General features: G+C 41.2%; 2 protein-coding genes across 9 annotated transcripts in view; one reads left to right on the top strand and one right to left on the bottom strand.

Annotated features, from left to right (window-relative positions):
- LOC119649635 (protein furry) overlaps nt 1–25,209 on the top strand; it is a 582,748-nt gene that overhangs the window by 273,865 nt on the left and 283,674 nt on the right. The window lies entirely within an intron of this gene.
- Nucleotides 1–25,209, bottom strand: part of LOC119649638 (thyrotropin-releasing hormone receptor) — a 233,547-nt gene that overhangs the window by 8,969 nt on the left and 199,369 nt on the right. For both annotated transcript variants that reach the window (XM_038051890.1, XM_038051889.1), the window contains exon 6: nt 14,287–14,360. In XM_038051890.1, the coding sequence (XP_037907818.1) occupies nt 14,287–14,360 (74 nt within the window). The remainder of the gene's footprint in view (nt 1–14,286; nt 14,361–25,209) is intronic.

Here is a 25,209-nt window from a genome sequence, read left to right on the forward strand (position 1 = left end):
GTGGATATATCCCTTTGTGTATTTGCCAAGATAAATACCAATTAAAAGTCATTTCGTCCCTCGTTTCGTGCAAATCTTCATTGAGTCAAATCTACGCTGTTTAAATATCTTTTCGATGAAACATTTATTATCTCTTCCTCCCAATAATTTACTCGGAATTTGGGTTAATTGTAGACATTGTATACAACCGACGGTTGGCCGTTTATTATTGTCAAGTGGAGGCAAGCACTCTTCATTCAAATCGACCCTTTTCATTTCAGTATTCCTCGCCAGAGCTGTTCATCTGACATGCTTACAACTTGTAATTATTTGCATTTAACAGTTGTAAATATTTAGTTGGCTACGGTGATTACTTGCTGTATTTAACTGGAGTTCTCGGTGAACACTTCTGGGTATAGGTCGCGGCTTTGTTGATGCTTTTAATGTCGAAAGGGATGTCGTTTGCAGGTATCGTTCCTCGACCTTCGTAACACATAATTTCTTACTATCAGCGAAGTGTTTCTGCACATATAATTCTGATTTTTACTGCTTAGTAACAATAATCACACTTTGTCTCTATTTGGAAAGTCAGATTGCATACTTTTGTTTTAAACTCTTGGATGGAGCAAATCAAGTGTGCAGGGGTACGAAACATCATTGCATATTCGTGGGTTAGGGCCGAGGTAGCTAACTGCCCCGTGGCCCTTGGGGTTCATGTTTTGGTGTCTCGATGTGTTGACGGCGTCAAGATGGCTTTCTTGTGTGCGTTTTTCCATCCCATGTGACAAACCATAAACAGCGGTACTTGCAACCACGTCGCTGTATACTAATGCACTTTACCAAATACATGGCACTAACACCAGAGTTAATGCACGAAGTACCGAAGAAGGTTGAATATGTGCAATAATTTCCTTCTACCATACAATTCAAACAATGCGCCGGATGTTTCATAGTTGCAGTCTTCTTCTGCTTTTAAATATCATTTCCTTTCTTGCCAAGATTTAAAGAATTTCTTCTTTTTTTATTCCAACGTGTGGGTCCACGGTTTTTGTACCTCAAAGATAAACAATGAATAGCGAATATTATGTTTCAGTCTTTCTCCGATTCTGAGACAGGGTGAAACTCGTAAAGGGGGAAGTTGCCAACAATTGGTGGTGGAATAATTTCCAGCTAAGAATGGCATGACAAAATCGTCACCGTCTGCGTAGAGTCCAAAAATAAAAAAAAGCTTGAAGGGTGACCACCGCAGAACTTTAGATACAGCGGTTTCGATGACCTGTTTCAAGGTGGATCTTAAATACGGGTTCCAGGTAGTGTTTGGAAACCGAATGAAGTGCTGACAATATTGTGTCCAGTTTTTTTTATGTGAAGATTCAAAAAAGTACTTTTAAAACTGCCTGGATGGCGCAAGTGTTTAGAGCACTGGGCTGTTGTAGCGGAAAGTCACGGTCCAGATCTCACTAGTGGCAGAGGGACTTCCTATCGTGATTGCATGTCGGATACCAGTCAACTCAGCTGCGAATGAGCACCTGACCTAAATTAGAGGAGGATTGTAATACTGCCCATACTGCCTCCTAAAGTGTACTGTAGTGTACTGCTTCAGCCTTGAATGAAGTGCTCTGCCACACTTCAGGGCCCTGATCCGATTGTATGTTGCGCCAATGATTATTTTGTGGAAAAGAAGACCTTATTAAAATCAGCTCACTGTGTGCCCATCTGTCTGTTTGTCATACGCACTTTTCTCAGAAGCTTATCTGGTCTTATCTGGAGCGTCATCCAGCGCATCAAGCCGCCGTTTGGTCGCTTACCATCAATATCGATATGCTCGCAACACTTCGAACTTTACCGATGGCAATAGAGCAATTTAACCCAGATAAGTTCGTGTAGCACAATGCAATGTAGAGAGGGCGATGCTTCTCACGTTATTCCTCTATGAGTAACTGTGCAACATGTATTGCGTCAGTAGTTACGCAGTTCTTGACAAATGTGGCTTGATTCGCCGATCTCTATGAACCCCCACGTATGTAGTGAATTGAATTTAACAGGGGTGGGGTTGGGGGTATCAAACGAACGGTTACGATGGGCACTTTTCAAAGTTTTGATATTAATTGTGAAAAGGAAAACTGCGGGGCCTAGAAAAAAGTAATTATTTCCAGCCCCATTGTTACAAACTACTAACTAAATTTGAAACTTGTGCTCAAAGTGTGGGATAGCGAATCAATGCCTAACGACTGGCAAAGAGGTGTTATCTGTCTCATACATAAAAAGGGAGATATTACATAGCGCAGCAATTATAGAGGTATCACGTTGCTCAGTACCATCTATAAAATATTCTCCGCTATCTTGCTAGGCTGGGTAGCCCCATACGCCCAGAACATCATTGGCCCATACCAAAGAGGCTTCACGCCAAGCAAATCAGTAGCAGATCAGATTTTCTCTCTGTGGCAAGCGATGGAAAAACTGTTGGAATATGGACATCAGTGGCACCATCTTCTCATCGACTTTAAAGCCGCCTATGATAGCATAGCCAGGGTAAAAATGTACACGGCCATGAGAGAATTCGGTATTCCAACGAAATTAATAAGACTGACTAGGCTGACCCTGACTAATGTGCGAGGCCAGATAAAAGCAGCAGGATCACTCTCAAGACCATTCGACATCAACAACGGTCTACGACAAGGGGATGCCCTATCTTGTGTCCTCTTTAACCTGGCCCTCGAGATAGTGATCCGTGATGCTGAGGTAAATGCCAGTCCACCCAATTACTGGCCTATGTGGACAATATCGACATCATGGAAAGAACCACCCAAGACGTACAAACTGCCTTCATCCAGATCGAGCAGGCGGCGATTGGCGCGAGATCTTGGGCTGCACATCAATGAAGGCAAGACAAAATATATGATGGCAAGGTCAGCACCGAAAACCAACCAACCAACAACCTCAAACCGCATGGGTCAATCGGGAAGAATAAGGATAGGGGAATGCAACTTTGAGACATTTGATAATTTCTCCTATCTAAGGTCGAAAATCACAACCGATAACAACTACGATGATGAAATTCGCTCACGGTTGTTGGTCCTCAACAGAGCCTACTTCAGCTTACAAAAACTGCTCCGCTCGAAACGTCTCATCATAGGACCAAAGCTCTTACTATACAAGACAATGTTCTAGCAAGAAGAATTGCGAACTCTTGACCGCGTACGAGAGAAGAATCCTCCGAAGAATTTTTGGCCCCCTACATGAGGATGGACGATTCCGTAGCCTACATAACGACGAAATCTATGAGTGATACCAAGACCGTCAAGTTGTGTATAAAATCCGGCTGAATAGGTTACGGTGGGCGGGTCACTTAATCCGTATGGATGCGGATGATCCAGCCCGGAAAGTCTATAAGGGCAATATCTATGGTAGGAAAAGAAGACGAGGTAAACCCTGCCTAAGATGTAGCGATGGCAAAGGTCAGGACGCCAGACAACTTTTAGGGATATCAAATTGGTGGACCTCGGCGCAAAATCGGAATGTCTGGATTTCCTTATTAAGGCAGGGCTAGACCAGATATCGGTTGTTGTGCCATTGATGATGATGAAATTAGAAAAAAAATTATGGTGGTCCCTCAATATTGTATTATATCTAGGCTTAAAAATGCTCTATTTTTCATATTTCGTAAATTTACTGAGAACTTCCCTTAAGTTTATTCTAGGTTCCTAAAATAGAAGAAATGTAGGAAGGATCTCCTTTAATTTCGAGATGGCCTCAATTATTTAGCCGATCTTAGTTTACTTCCTTAAATCTTGTCATTCCAGAATGGGGCATTTAGAAAGATTTCATGGAGACAGTATTGTACCATTAAAACCCATGATAAAGTCTCGGTTTCTTAAGAATTCTTCGAGAAGCTGGCACACTCTCTTTACTGTTTCGCGTCATGCAACTCTAAGGCACCCTTCCGTTGACCATCCTTGGATAGCATGATCCATTACATGCCATAACACGCAAAGGAATTGTCAGCTCTTCTATAGGTGTTAAGAATTTGCTGATCCTCATATATGGGTATCTGGTCCATCCGCCGACGAAATCCTTCGTTTCATACTAAAGCACTACAAGTCATGACCAAGATTTGAGTTGGTGAAAGTCAATTTTCATGTTCTGCTGTCTTATATGTAGCGGCACAGAAAAAATATTACTGCTGAACACTATCAGCTTGATGTTAGCCTTGATGAAGCTACCAGTAACGAGGAGAAATAATATCGGTGGCAGAATCGATGCAGTACGTAAATAGTTCGGGGAAGGTAATAGCTATTAGTTTCCCCAGAAGGTTCTTCCTGCACGAATACTCCAGATACTCATTCCGTTGAATCAAAACAAACTTGACCCGCGATTTTAACTCTACACAGTGTTTTAGAATGATCCAAATGGCCTTTAGTCAGTGTAGGAACATTTCCGAATACTGGGGACAGACTGGTTTCCTCTGCTTTAATGCGCTGCAGGATTATTTTAGTTATTATCTTGTCGACAGCGGCAATCCCTTTATTTGTCAACCTCATGATAGGTGGCGTTTTTCGGAATCTTGACGATTTTCCGTTTTTTTAACTCACCAAAGAGGTCTCAGATCTGCGGAATTTTATGGGCAGTTGAAACCTTGTAGGTACCGGGGCCTGCACGGACCGTCAAGTCGTAAAGCTTTACTTCCTTCAGTAATCCATATCCGAAGTTACAGTGGCTCGTCGAATATTATACAGTAAGTTACGGGAATCCTGGTGAAGTACTACCCTACTTCTTCAGCTGCTCATTATCGTGGACTAATAGCGTATAGTTAACCTCGCAAACAGGACGATCATTTACCAACGCAATGATGGGACTCGCGTTTTTTATGGTAACGGAGTTCCGCCACGTCACACTTATCTTCGGTCACAGTAGACAACAAAATTCTCAACTCCTTAACGTTCATCGATCCGATTTTTTAGCAATAGCGATAGCGATAAAGGCACTTTTGATGGCGGCTCATTCAGAGGCGCCAGGCGGGCTGTGCAGGTGGCTCGTATTTAATTTTGTAGGTTGGCTGGCTGTACATCTCTGCATCACCACGCCCACACTCCCCTCAAAAGTGTCCTGTAAGAGATACGATTGTCCTTCAGGGTCGTATCATAGCACTTTGTTTTGACCCAGAATGTGCAGTGGGGTCGCTCGGCACTCTGTTGAGAAACATACTTACATTTGTAGCGTGAGGTCAATCTGCACGGTTCTGTAGCCGAATAGATTCGAAATTTTCAGGTCGTTGATCAATAGATTTATTTCCCTTTAGCCAACTTTGACGACCAGCGGAGAATGTTTTGAGTGTATTCATTGGCCCCGGCTCAATGTGCATAAGGGCAGACTGGAAGAGTTTTAAAACCACCCTACTAAAAAATGTAATGATAGAGTATACAAATATGTATTTATCTGCAAGCGTCTAAGTCTCGCGATCGGGTCTTTTTATATGAGGTTCACATCCTCCTCGACTTGGTGCGGTGGCGAGATTTCGCCATATAAAGTTAATGTTTGTTAAATAGCCGTTGGTATACAGTTTCCTCAGTTCACGGCCACGTTTTAACCCTTGTAACCACTCAACCCTCGATATCTGGGGTTGGAGTTCAATTATACCTTAGTTTGAGGTTTATCATGTAGTTCTTTAGGAGATTTCTCTTACTAGCCGTCTCTCTGTCCGTGTTTCCGTCTATCCGTCTGTTCGTCTGTCCTCCTGCCCGTCAGTCCATCTGTTCGTCTGTCCGTTTGTCTATTTGTCTGCCACACGCATTTTTCTCAGAAACGGTTATAGCGATTCACATCAAATTTTGTGGAAAGGTGGAAACTGTAAACGTTATATCATTCTATGTCGAATTTAAGGTGGGTCCCCATACATACAAAAAGGGGATGTACATTTTTTTCCACCAAATATAGTCATGTGGGGTATCAAATGAAAGGTCTTAGTTAGTACTTCCTGAAGCCATTCTTAGTTTTGACATTTGCCTAGGCATGATCCTGCCAAATTTGGTGGAAATTCCACTATTATTAACAAAGGTATAATGGGTCAACGTTTTCGCTTCTGTACAAATTCAAGACTTTGAATGTCAGTATCACGTGAAAGTGGATATTCTCACATAATTCTTACATAATATATGCTAGTTATTAATAGAACAAATATTTTATAAAGGAAATACACAAAATCTTTCATACTTGATACGTCAGCTTCCGGTTTCCCGGCTCGTTTTCATTACAAGGAAACCATCAGAGGAATGTATTCGATGATAAAAGAAATGGGAAAATAAGCCTAGAAATTATTAACAAATTTAACATTTTCGAATTATTATCTATTGAAAACATAAATTTATGTTCATCAAATCTTCCTAATATCCCTTCTACGAAAAGTAATTAATGCTAAACACATAACGCAAATGGCATATGTAGAGGATTTGCGAATGGTTTGAGTGTTGTCATGGTTATTTCTTTCGAGCACATTTCCCATGGTTAACAAAAGTGCTAAATGAATTTCCCATGCTATAGTGAAACCGTAAGGATCACTTTCTCCCATGGTAACAATCTTCATCAAGAATATTTGTAAGCTCCACTCATCAAACAGAAACTAAATAGGGCTTACTTTTCGATTTGCCCGGTAATTGATGTGCTCTGCAAATTAAAGTATATTCTGACATGAAACATTGTAGTTGCACGTGACAGAGATGTTAGATGGAAAGGTTGGTTTTACTCTATGGAGTAATCTTATAGAGCCTATTTGCGACGTAATTTTGAAGTGACAGATGGGAAAAATCTGGCATTTTTCATAGTGACATTCGCTCTTGTTGAAGCACTCACTATTGACCAACCTTAAGAAGGTCAGTAATAGGAAAGCGGCTTTTGTTCTTAGCTCCTGACAATAAACTATTTCCTTTTAGTTTTCTCAAAATGAAAAATCTCTAAAAATATATTCACTCCCTTGAGTCCTGTTCAAATTTATGAAGCCGCCATTAATTTTCATTTTCGCTTGGTAGTAAATTTTGCCTCGTTTTTCTATTTTCTTACGCTTCTCTATTATGCATGGGTTCTTAGAGCAGCCAGGGTGCTTTCTTGCAAATGAGTTCTTGCATTTCCTTTTAAGTTTAGATTTGCATTCATCTGATTTCCATACGTACAATATTATGTGGTGAATTCAGGACTTAATTTCTTCCATTTCTCTTGATCTTAGTTGTACGATTTTTCGAACATTAACGTGGAGCTTTTGTTTGCATGTTGTGAGAAAGTACTAATTGCATTACTGCATTAATTTCGAGATTATAAATGCAGTTTGTACGGATCTGCTTGTGATGGATATCATTGAATTTTTTGTGCGTAATTTCAAGTAGGCAAAAATGAATTCGCACTCCATTTGCTTCTGCTTAACTCACCGATTATCTAAGAATTACGGATACCTCACTAATGAGCGATTTGACTTGTATTCCTTGCTGGCCTTAACTAACTTCCAAAGTTAAAATAATCACTGGGTAACTACGATGACGAAATGAAGATTATTTCAAGGTTTTTAAAGGTAAAACGAAGTTTGCTCTCTGGCAATTTTGTGGTATAATAACGTTAATTTTAGTTAGGACTAAACTATCTCCCAAATTCCCTGCTTGAACGTGTAGTCCTCAACTACTAAGGCTTCAATACACTGCGAAGGCGGGGTAACCCTCGTACATGTGATAGTAAAATATTACGGTCACACGATTATACATATTTCCATAGTGCTTGTCAAGTGGGTCATCTCCTACTTAGGGCGTGAGCAGGTGGAATTTAAGATAAGTGAAGCATAAATTTTCAGGTCATACATATACTGTTTGCTTACAAAGTCGTTTGTGAGGCCTACCAATATAAGAGGCAGTGTTTCTTGCTGATAAACTGTGAGATTAATTTGGGCAAGGAAATTGATGTCATGCTGGGATTGAAATGACATCTTTTATTTCAGCACCTTCGAAAGTGAAGTGTTTACTCGTGAACCAAATTATACATAAGAAGGAGGAAGATTCAAGGAAAATTAGAAACCAGAAATTAACATTCTTTCCACTTCTATATTAAAATTAATGAAAATTATAGGTCCTAATGTATTCAGGGGGAACTGCGACCAACATCAACAATGCATTCACATACAAATTAAAATTATCTATACATACAGCCTTATAGCTGTCGATTTCATTTTACTGTTCTCTTCTTAACAGAAAGGGGTATCTTGAAAAACAAATAAGTGGTTACGAGTTGTAGCTAGTTTATTACTAGAAACTAGCTAGCTAATGTGGGGTATAGTGCGCCATCGTTCGTGGTTACTTTAATTGCGCTTCAGCCATATCCCCATGATTTCCCGAGACCCTGCACTTTTTCTCTACTGTTCTATGCCAAGTTCCCTTGGGGCGGCTATCATAGGACAGTGGATTTCACTGCATGGCATAGCAGCAATGCAATTGTCGCCCCTCCTCAATGTGTGACCTACTCACTGCCACTTCCGCCTTCCGATCAAAATGCGTACGAGCGCCAGGCTTTTGTGCCGACCAAGTTCACCATTTGTGATAGCACCAAGTCGCCATACTCCGGTGATACAATCCAGGCAGGTGTCGACGAAGGCTTGGAGCTTTGGTGGTGGTTAGAAAGAACATTAGCACAGAACTGTCTCAAATTGATCTTCATGTTGAAATAACTGCATTTCCAGATTTTATTCAATGCAGCGAAAGCGGATCTAGGGCAGTTAATGCATCGGGTAACGTTCAGGTCGGTTCCACCTTTGGCTGAAACCATGCCCTCCGGATATACCCAGTACTGACGTGAATATCGTTACAATTATAAATATCTCTAACTTCGTTAAAATTTTATAGCTATCAGATTTTGGAAACTGGGCTTATGTATTCGCACTAGTGCATCGCTTTTCCGATTTCTTTTGTTTCACAGCGGAGTGGACCAATGAAGAAAATAGAATCGCGGTAGTAGCGTTCCATACATAGGTGCGCGTTAGCAAAAAATGCAATATTCAAAACAAGAGGAGTCACCTCGGCATAGAGGGTATGTTTGTTTATCGTGCTGTAAAACTAATTAAGGATACTGCTGATGTGAAACTCTATGAAAAACCGGGAGGACCTCTTACTGCAAGGACAAGGCAAGTCATTTGAGCCGTCAATGTTCAAATCCGACGAAACCCAAAATGTAAGCAAAAGATTATGTCCTGTGAAATGACAATATCGAAAAATTCAATATCTCACATAATAAACGAAGACGTAAGAGCAACAGCTTACAAAACACGTACGAAACATTTGCTAACAGAGGGTTTAATTGAGAAAAAGGCGGTAAAATGCAATAGGCTTTTGCAAGAGTGCGTAGGCAGGAATCATTAAACGATCCCTTTTTAATTTAATTTATTCAATGAACAGAATGACTGCATTTATGCGAGATCGTTAACATAAGCTTTAAAACTAGTAGCAAACGTTGAACGAGGTAGCTACCCTGCCTCAGTGATGGTTTGCAGGTCACCATTTCTGCGCAAAAAGAAAAGAGTCCTAGACGATATTTCACTCTCAGATCACTGCTACTTTGAATTTAGCCTGACTAATGCAGACAAAAAGATTGTGGTTCAAAGACGAAACTCCAGGCGTTCAACGTTCAATGAACTTCTTGGCAACAAAATATTGCCCTCTAGGACACCCAGGACTCCTTTGGCGATAGAAGATCATTGGGGAAATCTGAATTGCACACTTCTTGAGTGCTTTGAAAAGTTATTATCCGAGACGACTTCCGAATCGTGCTTGTATGAGCAACAAAAATGAAGATCGGTCAAACTTCACAACCTTACAGTATAAATATAAAAGACGAAAAAGGCGAAAGACGTTCGAAGCGAGAGTTCTTTAGAGCATATTGTGAGATATTAGAAGGCGGAGGAGAAATGTCAAGGCTGTGCAGAGTCTTTAAAAGAAATAACCCAGCTAAGTTGAATTTCCTTCAAAAGTCGGATTGAACTTTCACGAACTCCAGACTGAAGGCTGTACTGATTCTCTTGGAAGTACACCGTCCAGAAGAATAGGCGACACAAATGTGATGGAGGGAATTGCTATAATGTCCCTCGAAAACTTCAAAACACTTCAAATGGATGGCATCTATCGATCGATGTTAAAGACTTTAAGAAATTCTATTACATCTTGCTCTGGGCTATGTACTCTTGGCAAAAGGTCAAACGGAGGGACATCAACCGAGTTGTTCACCGCACAGAGTCTTCGATACTGATATGAAAATGGAAGGGAAACGGGGGAATTCGGACTTCTTTGTTTGGAATGAGTGGGATGAAACAATGAGAACAGAATGATACGGTTTTTGATCCATAGCTTCCATACTTCATTAAAGCTTCATCTCACCCACCAAGTATCAACAAAATAGATAGAATATTAAACAATTGAACCAAAAGTTGCTGTTTGACAAAAAAGTAAGGAGAGACACCCCTCGGACAGCAACACTTTTCAGCTTATACGCGCAAAGGCCCATATAGCCAGGGACTTCTGCAAGGCAATCACCTACGAGATGGTCAGTGCTAAGGCAAGTACAAGAAACGACAAATTGTTAAGGAATGCTACTAGGGTAGGAAACTCTATACTGCAAGGTGGGTTGGGAAAATGAGACTTAAGAAAAGTTCCTTTCAGAAAAAAGCATGTAACCTAAAATTTAGCCGGGAACAAATTTGAGAAACTTTTGTCTCTCAATCTGACATACCAAAAGAAGTTGGCAACCTGAGTAGGCCATTTTACACAAGCTCGTTTGTTTAGAACCCAATGAATGACGGACCCCATGAGCCTAATGAATGGCTTGCCCCACACTAAACGTCATTTGTAATGTATGTGATGGTTGTCGCAAGACTATCGTGATTGACCGGAGTCGATTAAGCGGGAGAGCTGTCGTAAAAACATAAAAAGCTGACGAAATTAGACGTGAAAGTCCGCCCGTAAATACTCACGCTCCAATAAAGTGTCGTGATATGCGTGACATGCGGTTGCACGCTTTTTTGTAAGCCAGGCTCGGAACTGTGGCGGGTTCCTTATATGTCATTACACAAAACTGCGTGGGACTGCATCGGAACTTAAAAAACAAACGAAGGGAATATCGCTAAGTTAGTGGAAAAAACAGGCGAGGTTTCCTCCGAAAAATAAAAAAGTTTTATAGTTGCACGTGTGCAGTTGAAGTTAGCTTCGCGGGCTTTCTACCTTTTTTCGTTTTTCAGTTCAATTCACTACAGAATAACGAGTCATTCTACTGGCAAGTTTGGTGGAAATATTACTATTATTGACAAAGTTGTGGTAGGCTAAGTTTGTGTTTTTCCCCCAAATTGGCTTATACCATGTGAGTCGGTGCTTAAGAATACTCTCAAAGCTTTCCCTGCTTCTCGCAAAAAGGCGACTAAAACTAATCTGCAAATTTCGAAGCCTCGTCAACAACTAAAACTGATAGACCAGTAGCTTACTCCAAACTACAATTTTACACTGTAAAATAAAAATTGTAGTTTTGAGTAAGCTACTGATCTATCAATTTTAGGCTTGACTACAAATAGAAGACAATATCTAACGTCAACAACGCCTCGAATAGGCACTGATCTCACAATCTAGACCTTTGGCTGTCGAAAACGGACTATGATTGGTTTCTGCAATGTGCGCTCGCTCCTCGACAACGGTATCGAAGATGCTCAGATTGCTCACTTTCTCCAATTCGAGCGAAAATTCCAACGGTATAAGCAAACTAAGATGGTCGGACTTTGTAAAATAATTCCATTCCACACTAATGGCGATGTGTTTTTGTACTCTAGAAAGCGAGTGGTAGCGGACGCGGATCTGATGTCGGGTTGTTTCTGATGTCTGCCGCAAGATGCGCTGCCGGTTTTTGGCAGAATTCTGAATGCAAAATTCCGGTCCAATTATACAGTGCTATGCACCAATGGAAATTTCTTATATAGTGGAGAAGGATTCTTTCTTCGAGAAATTACACGTAGTTTAGGAGAGGCTTCCTGAAGGTGACATTGTGATCGTGACGGGTGTTCCTTGCTTATACTGGCTGGTCTTGGCAATCGTAACAATAATGGTGGGAGGTGTGTGGTTAGCTGCACTTTCCACCACATTATTGGAGCACAGAGCCTGCCATAACGTCAGTTGGATTTCACAGTACGTGCAACCCTATCGACCACTTTGCTATCAGCAGTAGATTTAGGAGTTTTCTCCTGGATTTGCATCGAAAGGGATAACCACGTTCGTTTCCTGCAAAGGACGTTGACGATCAACTTCTCATCCATAATAACGAGCAATTGAAGAGATGGAAAGAATACTTCAGCGTACCACATTCGCTGGAATTCCGCCTTTCCGCGCTGAAATGACTGGTCATCATAACATACGGATACGAACTGTTCGTCCAAACAGAAGAGGAACCATCTTGGCTATAAATGAACTCAAACGGAGTAAAGCCGTTCCTGCATTGACCACATCAGTGTCCCCTCACAGTGCAAGGAGTTTAGATCTTTGCTAGACCTTCTCTTCGTGGATTTCGAGAGAACTTTCTACAGCGCGAAAAAGTAATGTGTTTGGCGTTCTTTACGCAGGAGGAGCATTCCGAAGAAACTAATAGCTATTATGAGAGCAACATATGATGACGGAAAATGTCACGTGCTGCACTAAAGTAAAGTCTCAGAGGATTTTGAGGAGCGGAACGGAGTCTCCCGGGGCTGCTGACATATTGCAATGTCTAGAGCACGTGAAAAAGTTCAACGGACGATGACATCTTTCCTCGACACCTCTGCTACGCTGATGACATCGGCTTGCTCTGTCACCGAGTCATGGATCTTGCGAAGGGTCTCTGGATTTGGAAAGAGAGGCAAGTAGTGTTGACCTGAAGATAAACAAATAATAACAACAAATCCAAATTTCTCAGTCTGAGGGGCACTTTCCCTATCTTTGATCAATTTGTGCCGTACGTCGGTGGCTCGGCGAATTAATAGCGCTAGATCCGCGATGCCTTGTATAAAATATGGAAGTGTAGTTATCTCAGTGCGCCAGTTGAGGCAGTTCTAGGTTGATGTTTTTTCTGTGTTGTTATTTGGGACCAGCACATTGTTACTCCAAAAAGCTTCAAACTTTCGTCAGTACCTATCTGCTGGCCTGATACAGTCCACTAGTTTAACCTCACCAAGTGGTAAATGGCAACCAAATATTAAGAACCATATCTAGAATATCAGTATCACATTAAAATGAAGTCTGGTATACTTATCTACATATATATGTGTATCTTTTACACGCGACGTGTTGAGCAATCAAGACAAAATTAATTTCGTTTAGATGAAAATTGAGTTACATATGTTAAGCATTGATGATTCAACTATTTATTTTCAAAATCGGGGGCGTATAGTGTACTTTTGCCGACGCTTCTTTGCGCTGTTAACTGGTTACGTTTCGTTTCGGACAACTAACATTATACAGTAGACCATTGTGAAAAACCAATATATTCATAAACCGAGTCAACAGCGCTTTTCTTTAAGATATTGATAAGCCGTAAAAGTGAGTAGTGACCCGAGGCATTCGCATTTAGGAAACTCGTAAATTAAATTTTGTAATGAATGTAGATTGGGGTTAATGTTGTTTTCAAGGACTAATCAATTTTGGTTTTCTTTATTATAATACGCGTCCTCATTTTCCGGGTTTTGCGCAATTAATTGAATATGTCAATCCTGGAAAGCAAAAGTAAGTACAGGTGGTTGATGTATCCTTCTTTGAAAACAGATGCCTGAATTTGGAAGCTCTATGTGATTGAATCCTTTCAGGAAAATCGAACAACCGTTTTTGTTTGTGATTATGATGATTTTATTACAATATCAATGCAATTGTGGGATACATTTAATACACGGTATAAAATCTTTTCAAGACAATTACACTCTTCTAAACATTTTATTTACTTCCCCTAAATTTCCATTTTATATCTCTTTTCCTTTCAATATCAATTGGGGCCAAGCGAACCTATTTGAATAAATTGAATCTCAACAGTTTATTGAGAAGCTGTAAAATGATTTTCTTTCGCAGGAGAACCAAGATCTTCGGAATCGTACTCAACTTGAGGGAGAATTATGGGGTGAACAGCAGCTAATTTATCACAGCAATAACGAATCAGTGTTCATGTTGAAAGTATTCATATTATCTTCCTTGGGGGGTATTTTCTTCTCATCCATCGATAAACGAAGAGTGGAAGAATCGGGTGGGGATATATTTTTGGTAGGCCCAATATTTTACGGAAAATCCACTTTACCTGTAACTTGTGTTGTACCTTCGCGTACGTTTGTTGATGATGACGCTTTCCGGAATAAACTTATCACAGCTCTCCTGTAAGAAGAAAGATGGGAATGAGTTCAGGTGCATCAATATTAAAGGTGGGATTTGTTGGAAAATTTAGCGAGATATGATGTGGAGAAATGAGTAAATCCAAAAATAACACACGCACAAAGTAAATGGGAACTTATACTTTTAGCGGACACGTAGCTTATAACAACATCTCAAAAAGATTTAACAAAGGCTTTCGGATCAAGTTGTAAATAATTGACGTAGTTAGGAATATTTTCGGATATTTGTGCGTATACAATACATATATGTGTTTACACGGAGAAAGTTCTTGGGTCGCTTTGAGAAATTGTTCTGAACAATATAATTGGGTCGTATGGAGCCCTGGGATTGAAATTTTTCCCAATCTAAATAATCCGGATTAGATCATAGAAATTCAGGTATTACGTCTTTCTAGTAGCGTTACATGTTGAGTATGGATTTTTTTTACTCAAGGCAAGGATATTTGTTTGTTTCTAAACTTCTGAGGAATCGTGTGACTTTGCTGCCAAAGTCGTCCTCGATTGAAGGTCGATTTATTTGTCATAAACAACAACGAAATCAAATGTATTGAAGAATTTCTTTCATACGTACACGTAACTTCTACATGATGTATCAAATATAAAATATAATTGGCCCTTTATTCGCTTTTTCTTCCCAACATTTATTATGTCAACATAGTTTCCGGCATTAAAAGTAATTGTTTTCCAGGAGAATGGTGGATTGCTAATACCTTTTTCATAGAAACACCATTAAGGGCTTACGTGGTCGAGAATAAAGATCTTTTCTCCTTGCCTTTCGTCTACCAAAAAATTGAAGTCGTATCGTGCTAAATCGATACTATAGGGAAGGTGTTCTAACGTATCTCACTCTGCTTTGCTCACTTTGTCACAAAACCTGGAGGTAGTGTCCGTAAATATCCCTAGCTTCCCTAGGTGATAGTTCAGCCGACAATGACCAGTGAGAATTGCCACTATGATTCGGAGGTTCTTTTTGTTGAGGTTTAAGCAATCCTTTGTGCGTATGGGTTCGTATCCCCCAATAAGCACCCTGTATAGTTCCCGCCCAGTATAGTTCCCTATAGTAGGCCGCCCAGTATAGTTCCCTCAACCGTTTCTCTTCATTTCTTAGATTCATAGCCATGAAACCGTTTCCGATTTCACAGAAGGGTTCTGGCTCGTGTAAAGGCGTCCATGCTCCCTTCTTGGTTACTACGTCCGCTGCCTCATTGCCTTCCAAGCCAGTATGGCTTGGAACCCAAAGTATCCAGACCTTGTTGGACGAGCCGAGTGGATTCAATCTCTCAAGGCATTGCCGCACCAGTTTAGAGTTCACCTGGTTGGACATAAGTGCCTTGATCGTTGCTTGGCTATCGGTGAGAATAGCTATGTTCTGCCCCCTGTAGTTCCTTTGCAGATTAAAGGAGGCACATTTGTCTATGGCGTATATTTCCGCCTGGAATATGCTAGTGTACCTACCCATTGGCTCAAAGTACATTTTCCTTAGACCAATGACACCGGCACACACTCCGTCTGCTGTGAAGGATCCGTCAGTGTACCAAGTAATCATTTGCTGGTTTAAGCCGTATGTCGTAGTCACGCTCTCCTAGTTTGCCTTGTTACTCCAACGTGTTTCAAACTTCTTATCGAAGAGAAACCTTGTTGTCATGTTATCCCTTGGTATCAGTAATTCGGGATACCGCCTAGAAAGAATATCAATCATGCTTCGATTTAGGCAACTCCCCGGCCTTACTCATACTACCGGCCATCCTGAATATTTCCCTTCTTGCCTGCATCTGTATGTGCAGATGGAGTGTGGTTAATCCCAGAAGGACCTCCGGGGATGTGGTTGGGCATGTCGTCATTGCCCCACTGATACACACACAAACCAGCCTTTGGAGCTTATGTAATTCCCTGGCTTGTGTGCTGAGTTCGGTTCTTTCTGCCAAAGATTACCACTCCATAGGTAATCATTGGCCTTACTATTGCAGTATATATCCAAAGTAGTATCTTCGGGCTGAAACCCCATTTTTTCCTGCTATGGATCTACAAGTCATCGGAGCCCTCGTGGCCTTCCGACAAGTGTTTCCGATATGTGTCTTCCAGAGTAATTTTTGGTCTAGCGTAATTCCCAAATATTTGACCTCTGTTTCTCGTTTCACCTCCATATCATGTAATGTTATGGCTCTCAGTTGATCAGGCTTACGCCTCCTAGTTAGTGGTATTATGGTAGTTTTGGTTGGGTTAATCCGCAGTCCCACTTTCCTGCACCAGGCAGTAGTAACCCTTAGTCCAGTTTGGATTCTACCACACAGGGTATCTTCATATTTGCCCCTACAGATTAAAACAATGTCGTCCGCGTAACCCTGGACTTGTATTCCAGTATTTGTTAACACGTCAGGAGTTCATCCACTACCATACTCCACATCAGCGGCGATAGTACCCCACCCTGTGGACAGCCTTGAGTGGTGATCATGATAATAGAATTTGTACCTGTCGGTACCTCTATTTGCCTGCTTTCTAGCATTTTGCCCATCCAGAGTGCCAGGGTATTTCCCACTCCTTTGCGGCTCGGAGCATCTTGTATCTCTGTGTGCGATGTGTTGTCGAATGCTCCTTCGATATCCAAAAACGCGCACAGTGCAATTTCTTTTGTTTCTATGGCATCCCGTAGTACCTCTGTCAGCTGATACACGTCCTGCCCGGTAAGCGTGTTGACAGTGATGTAAGGGATTACGCTTTACAACGTTAGTTCTAATATAATTGTCGATGACCTTCTCCACCGTTGTGAGGACGAACGATGTTAGGCAAATTGGTCTGAAAGATTTAGGGTGAAAAGGATCCTTTTTACCCGCTTTCGGAACAAAGACCACTTTTGCCCGTCTCCATGTCCTTGGTATGTATCCCAGCATAGCTCCCCCTTACCACCCTCAGAAGAAACTCTAAGATAATTCCTAGACCTCTCTGTATTAGTGCTGGGAAAATGCCATCTACTCCAAGAGTATTGGTTGAAAAGTTCCCACTGCCCATCTTAGCCTAGCTTCTGAGCATACCTCTTTTGCTAGTTTCCAGCTCTCTTTCCTTCCCCTTTTATTCGTTGTTGGGGTGTCAGGCAGAATGTTGTCGCCTGCCACCGCGGGGTAGGACCCCGGGAAATGAGTTTAGAGAAGTAGGTGTACCCTGTCCTCCTCATTCTCGGTAAATGTCCTATCTTCCTTTTTCAAACAGACAGAGGATATTCCTCCGTCTTTGGATACAGCCTTGTAAAGCCTGGTTGCTTCTATGATCTGTTCGATCCTTTCACAGAATTCCCTGAAGTTTCGCTTCTCTGATTGCGTTGCTATACGCAGTTTTTGTACCTCTGCCAGTCCCCGGTTTGTTTTGTCCGGTTGAAGAGTTTTCCTGCCTCTGTTCTCATTCTGGCCAGGTTCTTGTTCCACCATGGTACATCCCTTGATGACTTAACTGTCTTAGCCAGACAGCTGGCCTCATATGCGTCAATAACGACTGTGTTGAGGTTTTCCACCACTGTTTCTATGATAGTTCTAGTTCGTTCCTGATGTCACCGCCCCCTAATAATTCAAATATTCCGGTTTTCCGCCGAGGTACACCAATTTTATATCTTGCTCTTTGGTGCCCTGGCCTACGCCCACGCCCCATCTGAGATAGAGTCTGCCACGTCTCCTTTTTCTGCCATAGATATTACCCCTATAGATTTTCCGGTCGGAATTACCTTCTCCCATACAGATTAGATGACTCCCTGACCGGAGCCTGTTAAGCCATATGGTATCCATAACTAGCCGATCGTGATGACGTTAATAATTGGAGTCGTTATATAGTCTATAGAATCGTCCATCCTCCTGCAGGAGGCCAAAACTTCTTTGGATGTTTCTCCTCTTGAATGCGGCTAAGAGTTAGAAGAGCTTAACATAAGTCTCGGAAGAATATGTGAAAACTGGGACAATCACTGTTTTGCCCAGTAGGAACTTTGACTCTATTGTGAGTCGTCTTCAACGGAACGGTATTTGTAAGATGAAATAGGCTCTGTTGTCTACCAATAACGTTGCGTGGATTTCGTGTTCTTATTTCGTTTGCCAATATCGACCCTTTATAGGAAAAGTTTCCAGTCTTTTAAACTGTTGTACTCTCCTATCTTTGCTGTCTTCACTTCTCCAGTGCTATTTAATGGTCTTATTCTCTTCATTTCTTGGTGCTGACGCTGCCGCTATGTACTCCACCTTGCCTTTGTTAATGTGCAGTGTTAGATCTCGCGCCAATAGTCACGTGCTCGATCAGGATGAAGCCATATTGGACATCTTGTTCTTCACCTTATGCTAACATCATCAGCATAGAAGAGTAGTTGGGTTGCTTTGAAGAGGATGGTGCATCTCACTTTTATATCATCATCACCATTTTCGCAGGTTTCAATATGCAAAAAAAGGTAGTCCCGCAGAATGTTCAAATTACCGTCTGATCCGCTTACTTCCCCATACCACGAAGACTTTTGAACGCATTCTGGACAATTTCATTCGCGAAATCGTTAAAATAGTTGTGAATTAATCCGGATTTGTCAAGAGTTGCGAAACTACTGATGCAATACACGCTACGTGGTTATTCATGGAGAAACAGCGTGAGAAGTATCCGCCTTCTTTACATTGCATTTCTGGATCTAGAGAAAGCCAGTGCTGCCTAGAACTGAGCGATTTAAATACCTCGGATCAATGCTATCACCTAATAGAGAACTGCGTTATGAAATTGCTTCACTTATTAGCGCAACCTGGATGAAGTGGCGTTCCACAACTGGTGTTCTTTGTGATCGACCCATCAACGAATGTTTCAAATCTAAAATTTACCACAGTGTCGTCCGCTCTGTCGCCCTCTATGGTTCTGAGTGTTGTCCGAATACAAGAGACAATGAATAGCGTTTTGCGATAATGGAGATGAAGATGTTGCATTGGACTAGTGGCGTGACACGCTTTCGTCACATCCAAAATGGAGAAATCCACGATCGTTATGGGGTTGCACCGATTGTGTAAAAATTACCAGAGAGGTATCATCGATGGTATAGTCACGTAATTCGCGCTAACGAGAATTCACTTGCCAAGATTGGTCTGAACATCCAAGTCGACCAAAAGGTAGGCCAAAACAACGGTAGTTTGATACGCTGGATGGGGGTTTGAAAGTCTTGTGATTGCATTCAGATCAGGCTTTTGATAAAACAAAATGGCCAAACCGATCACGACGTGCTGACCCCGCTTGTGAGCGGGACAAAGGCTGAAGAAAAAGAAGAAGAGTATCATTTTTGAAGATCAGGTTAAAAAGAATGCATGGTATAGCATCCCCTTGTTGTTGATAGTGAACCGGCTTTGCTTCTCCCCACCTCAAACAGACACACACCCACACACACCCTTAATATCATCCTAGGTAGTGTGAGTTTTAACAGGGATCATCATGCTGGAATATGGGTATCCTTCTGTTATTAGCAAAGTTATAGTAGGTTAAAGTTGCACTTTTCGCAGCAAATTGCCACTCCCTAAAAAATAAAAAGTCAGTACCACATCGAATAGAATATTAAGCATATTCAACGTATATATATATAACGTTATATATAACTGGAAATATTGTGAGCCCAAATATTCCCACATAACAAATCAGCAAAACATTTAATACCTAAAGCGATGAGCTTCCGATTTCTAACTTGTTTGTCTGTGAAAACGCTTCTTCGCCTGACGGACTTCGTGGCAAGTTTTCTTTCTAACGTTTGGCGTAAGAAAACTTATTAAAATTGGTTTAGTTTCTGTCTGTCTGTTTGCTACACGCATTTTTGTCGGCAACAGTTATACCGATTGATACCAAATTTGTTGGAAAGGTGGGAACTATGAGCGCCCACGCATTCAGTAAATTACATCGTTTTATGTGGAATTTAAGGGCGGCTCCGTACTTGCAAAAGAGGTGTTAGTTTTTTTTCGCCATATATGTATAGTCATGTGGTGTATCAAATGAAAGGTCTCGACCAGTACTTTTCAATGCTGACCTCAGTTCTGACATTTAATGCTGAAGAGGGGAGGGCGGTGATTCCCTTTCGCGAACCCATTCTCAGAATCTACCCAACCGAAAAATCTCAAAAAAAATCACAAAACTGTCATTACACGGTTCCTAGGTCATTCCGACCTTTCTTGTGACTGAGGCCCAATGTGTCCAGCAGTGATGAAATTTTCTTGGTGGGCAAACCGACAACTGAACAAACCGGGAAGAGTGCGTAGCGTATTCTGTTATAAAACAAGTCACCATAACTTCGCCAGAGAGGGAAAAGCTCCTGCGAGCAATAGTCATTTTATTACCATATATATAAATTATATAATAAAATAACTTATAAGTGGTTGAAAATCTTCCCGTGCTTCTATGAGGGACATTAACGATAAGTAACCTATCCACAATGTTGAGCAAGTGAAGGGGTGAAAGGAGCACTTCACTACGATCGTAAACTATTTCACCATCATCGTACCGCATCTAGCGAAGCTCTATCTTTGTCGATAATATAGCAAGTAACGATAACGTGGCGGTTAATGATTGCTTCTCTAAACAGAAACGACGTTTTTCCGTCAATTTATTTAAAAGCAGTGAAACCACTATCGTTGGCGGTCTATCTGCAGAAATCTTCTTTAGCTTAGCTGCTAGATTATCTCATCTGAAAATTTTGGGAGTCTTAAAACTTCGTAAAGAGTGAAAAAAGTGGATGATTGCCCAACATCATCATCATCAGCTCATATCTGCATCGTCTGACACTAACAAATGGAGGACTTGGTCGGCGTATGCGATAGATACACGTAAACGTACTGATGAGAAAGGGGAATGGTAGGGCACAGGTCACGCTTTCAAGTTATATAGTTAAAAAAGCCCACGGACCCTCTTCCCGCCCAACCGGACCGAGGGGCGACCAACCTAAGGATGGGCTGAAGGCAACATCCAAAGGCCCGCATCACAGCGATGATGCGTTTTAACGCAAAGTGTGTGCGACCATGCGAAAATGTATTACTACATCCCGATTGTCGCAAACACTTCAGCCGATGACGCGGAGGTTCTACACTACAGAGACATGGATCTTATATCGAAGAGAGTGCGGATAAAGACTGAAACCCATTAGGTCAGATTGTTACCGAACAGGACTCTTCGGACTATAGCACAGGTTGCAAGGATAACCGCTTTTTGCATCTCCATGTATAGTCCAGCCCTAAGATCGAGCGTTTTCAGCGCTTTATGTAAGTTCTGCGGGACTAATCCCGTCGCTGAAATTACTACTGGGGCTACTTCGATCTTTTGTAGTCTCCAGGTCTGCTTCATATCGTCTGCCAAGGGGCCGTAGTTCCGCATTTTTTCGTGCTGTTTTTCAATAGTGTTCCGGTCCAACGGTACGGCTACATCGATTATAAAGCACGCTCGTTCTTCCTTCAGAAGCAGAACTAGATCGGGTCTGTTATGATTAACACTGTGGTCGGTGGTAATAGTGTGATCCCACAGTAGTTTGACCCGATAATTTGCCAAGATTCTCTGCGGAGTATACTTATAGTAAGGATGGTAGGTTGCCACTAAGTTATACTTCAACGCACGGTTTTGATGGAGAATCAATATATATATATATATATATATAAGTTATCACCCTTGAAATACGTAGAACAGAACAATGGAGGAAGAATGTAGCCTTTTCAGAGTGTCGTGTGGGGAGCTGAAGCATATTGTTAAGAATCGAGAGGAATGGCAGGTGATTGAGGGGCTAGACCCTACATAGAGATGTATATACATATTTCACCATAAATCGACCAGTTTCTAACTGAAAACCTTGTTAGGTGTGTTATCGAAATCCGTACTGTCCTGCAGTAGAAATCGCTATAAACAATCCTCGGTTGTGCTTAAGTCTACCGATATTCAGCAATATTCTCATAAGTGCATGGTGGCAGTGGTCGCCTTATGGCAGACTTATTTACGAAACCTTTGAAGTTTATCAAGACTTCGAGATGTTTACATGCTCTCCATTGGTTAATACTGTTCCCCTGCAATATGCTTCAAGTTTAACCAATCCTTGTCGGCCAGAACTTACCCATTCTTTTTGCCTAGGTTACGTAGATCTCCGCATGCTGCAGCTGTTATCTAGAGTAAACCAAGGCCAAGTTATCTCTAAAACTAGGAATCCTTGCCAGTCGATTCTGTTATCAATGACATCAGATAGCTGGAGACCTAGGATTGAGACTCTTTAACCCTAACCAAGAAGAACCTCCAAATCATAGTGGAAATTCGCACTGGTCACGCTCAACTAAACTACCACCTAGGGAAGTTAGAGATATCTACGGACACTGCTTGCCGGTTCTGTTCGGAGTGTGTCGTAACCTCTATACACGTTCTGGGACAGTGTAAAGTTGAACGATTACGAAGTAGAGAATATACTAAAATTCATAACGGTTGTAGGCATGCTTGACATACGGACAAACGTGATTAGTATGTAGGAACAGATAATTTCAACCAAAGTGGTTTTATTATGCAGGACTTGTCACAACTGGCTACAACTCTTGCCAGGTTCATAGCCATACTTATTACATCCATAATGTTACTGGGGATTATATTGCAAATTATGGAGAGAATATCTGAAGTTTGCTATTGAAATCCTTATGCGATTTATGCGGTCTCTTCTTTTCCTTGGTAGTGATTTCACACTTGCTTGGCATCCCTCCATTTGGTCTGAAAACATTATCTCGGTTATGTTCCTGCACTGCTTAGGTTCCAATATGACGTCTTTTCCCTATTCGGATTAGTACCCGGAATGTCGGTGTGTCCCCCTCCTGCTATTCGGAAGCTATGTGTAATACTGGAGAAGTATACTCTTAACACATTCAATATAAATCCATTTCTTGAATCTACCCTTTTGAGTTGTTCACTGTGTTCTTTAGCAAACCGCCGAATAAGTTCGTTTTTTTCCAAAGGCATCCTATCATGCTCGTTTTACTAATTGTGAAATGGCACATTTGGAGGTGATTTCATTCCGAATACGACCGTATATACGTATGTGGTTCGAATGTAACACTAACTTCCTAAAGAAATTAATCTTTATTAGTTTGTTGGGCATATCCTTGATTTGCCAGGTGAATATTTTTCTCTCCATAATAATCTACATATTTTACTATACTCCTTTTTAAGAGTTTCGTGGAAAACTGTTTACCCACCTGTCTGTCAGTCATCATCATCAACGGCGCAACAACCGGTATCCGGTCGAGGCCTGCCTTAATAAGGAACTCTAGACATCCCGGTTTTGCGCCGAGGTCCACCAATTCGATATCTCTAAAAGCTGTCTGGCGTCCTGACCTACGCCATCGCTCTATCCTAGGTCTGCCTCGTCTTCTTTTTCTACCATATATATTGCCGTTATAGACTTTCCGGGCATCCGGGTTAAGTGACCCCCCACCGTAACCTATTGAGCCGGATTTTATCCACAACCGTACGGTCATGGTATCGCTCATAGATTTCGTCATTGTGTAGGCTACGGAATTGTCAATCCTTATGTAGAGGGTCAAAAATTCTTCGGAGGATTCTCCTCTCGAACGCGGCCAAGAGTTCGCAATTTTTCTTGCTAAGAACCCAAGTTTCCGAGGAATACATGAGGACTTGCAAGATCATTGTCTTCTACAGTAAGAGCTTTGACCCTATGGTGAGACGTTTCGAGCGGAACAGTCTTTGTAAGCTGAAATAGGCTCTGTTGGTTGACAACAACCGTGCGCGGATTTCATCATCGTAGCTCTTATCGGTTGTGATTTTCGACCCTAGAGATTAGAAATTGTCAACGGTCTCAAAGTTGTATTCTCCTATCCTTATTCTTCTTCGTGTTTGACCAGTGCGGTTTGATGTTGTTGGTTGATTCGTCTTCGGTGTTGACGTTGCCACCATGTCTGTCAGTAGCAGATGTTTTATTTGGAAACGGTCGCCTCTATTGGGGTCACATTTGGTGGGTATATGGAAATTATTGAAATCCTACGCATGCAGTGAATGACACAATGTTATGCTGAGTTTTCCTGTAAGAAGGCCCATATCCATCAATGCATTTTGACTTCCTCCGAACAGTAGTTCTAGAACTATGGCCAATACAGTAAATGTTACAAATCTTGAAGAAATAATCGACTGTCGTCCTCCAAAGCCTAGTATCTAAAGAGACTATGAAACGTTACCTGAACTACCTAATTCAAGGTTTAAGAATTGTTTTTTTCTTCTTACTTTATGATGCAATGGCTGATTTATTTGAGCATCAGATATTTGCCACTTTTTCATCTACTGCAACTCTAGGTGAAATACTTCTAAATATGTTCAAGTACATTCTTGAGTATCTGTATAGGTATTCCTTTAAATGCAGTTGAACGAGTTTATTCATGGAAACAATTTAGACATGAGAAGTGGAAACTTCGAAAAAGTAATCCCAAAGACTTTCCAAACATTAAAATTTGTGCATTTCCTTTTCCGTTTTTAGTCATGGGAGTTGTCCAGCAAGAGTCAGACTTTGATGTTGGGGTTGTTTGAAAATTTTTTCGTTGGTTTTTTTACGAACAAATAGTTTAAAAATAACCCAGGTTCAAACAAGTTCTCCTTTAGATCCAAATCCTTGGAAGGACACTTCAAAAGAAAGATTTGAATAAGAGAAAGTGACATTTATTTTCTGATGAAATTATGGTCGGGTAGAAATTGACTTTCCTATTCTGCAGACGTTTAGCTTTGCCGATAGAAGGTGAATTTCTAAGTATTTTCCCTTGCATGGGTGTGCCTTTGTAGTCAACGCAATAAGGAATTTAAAAGTATTTTAGGATCAACTTTGACTTCATTTC

Source organism: Hermetia illucens, chromosome 2, assembly GCF_905115235.1.
Source record: "Hermetia illucens chromosome 2, iHerIll2.2.curated.20191125, whole genome shotgun sequence".
Classification (NCBI taxonomy): domain Eukaryota; kingdom Metazoa; phylum Arthropoda; class Insecta; order Diptera; family Stratiomyidae; genus Hermetia; species Hermetia illucens.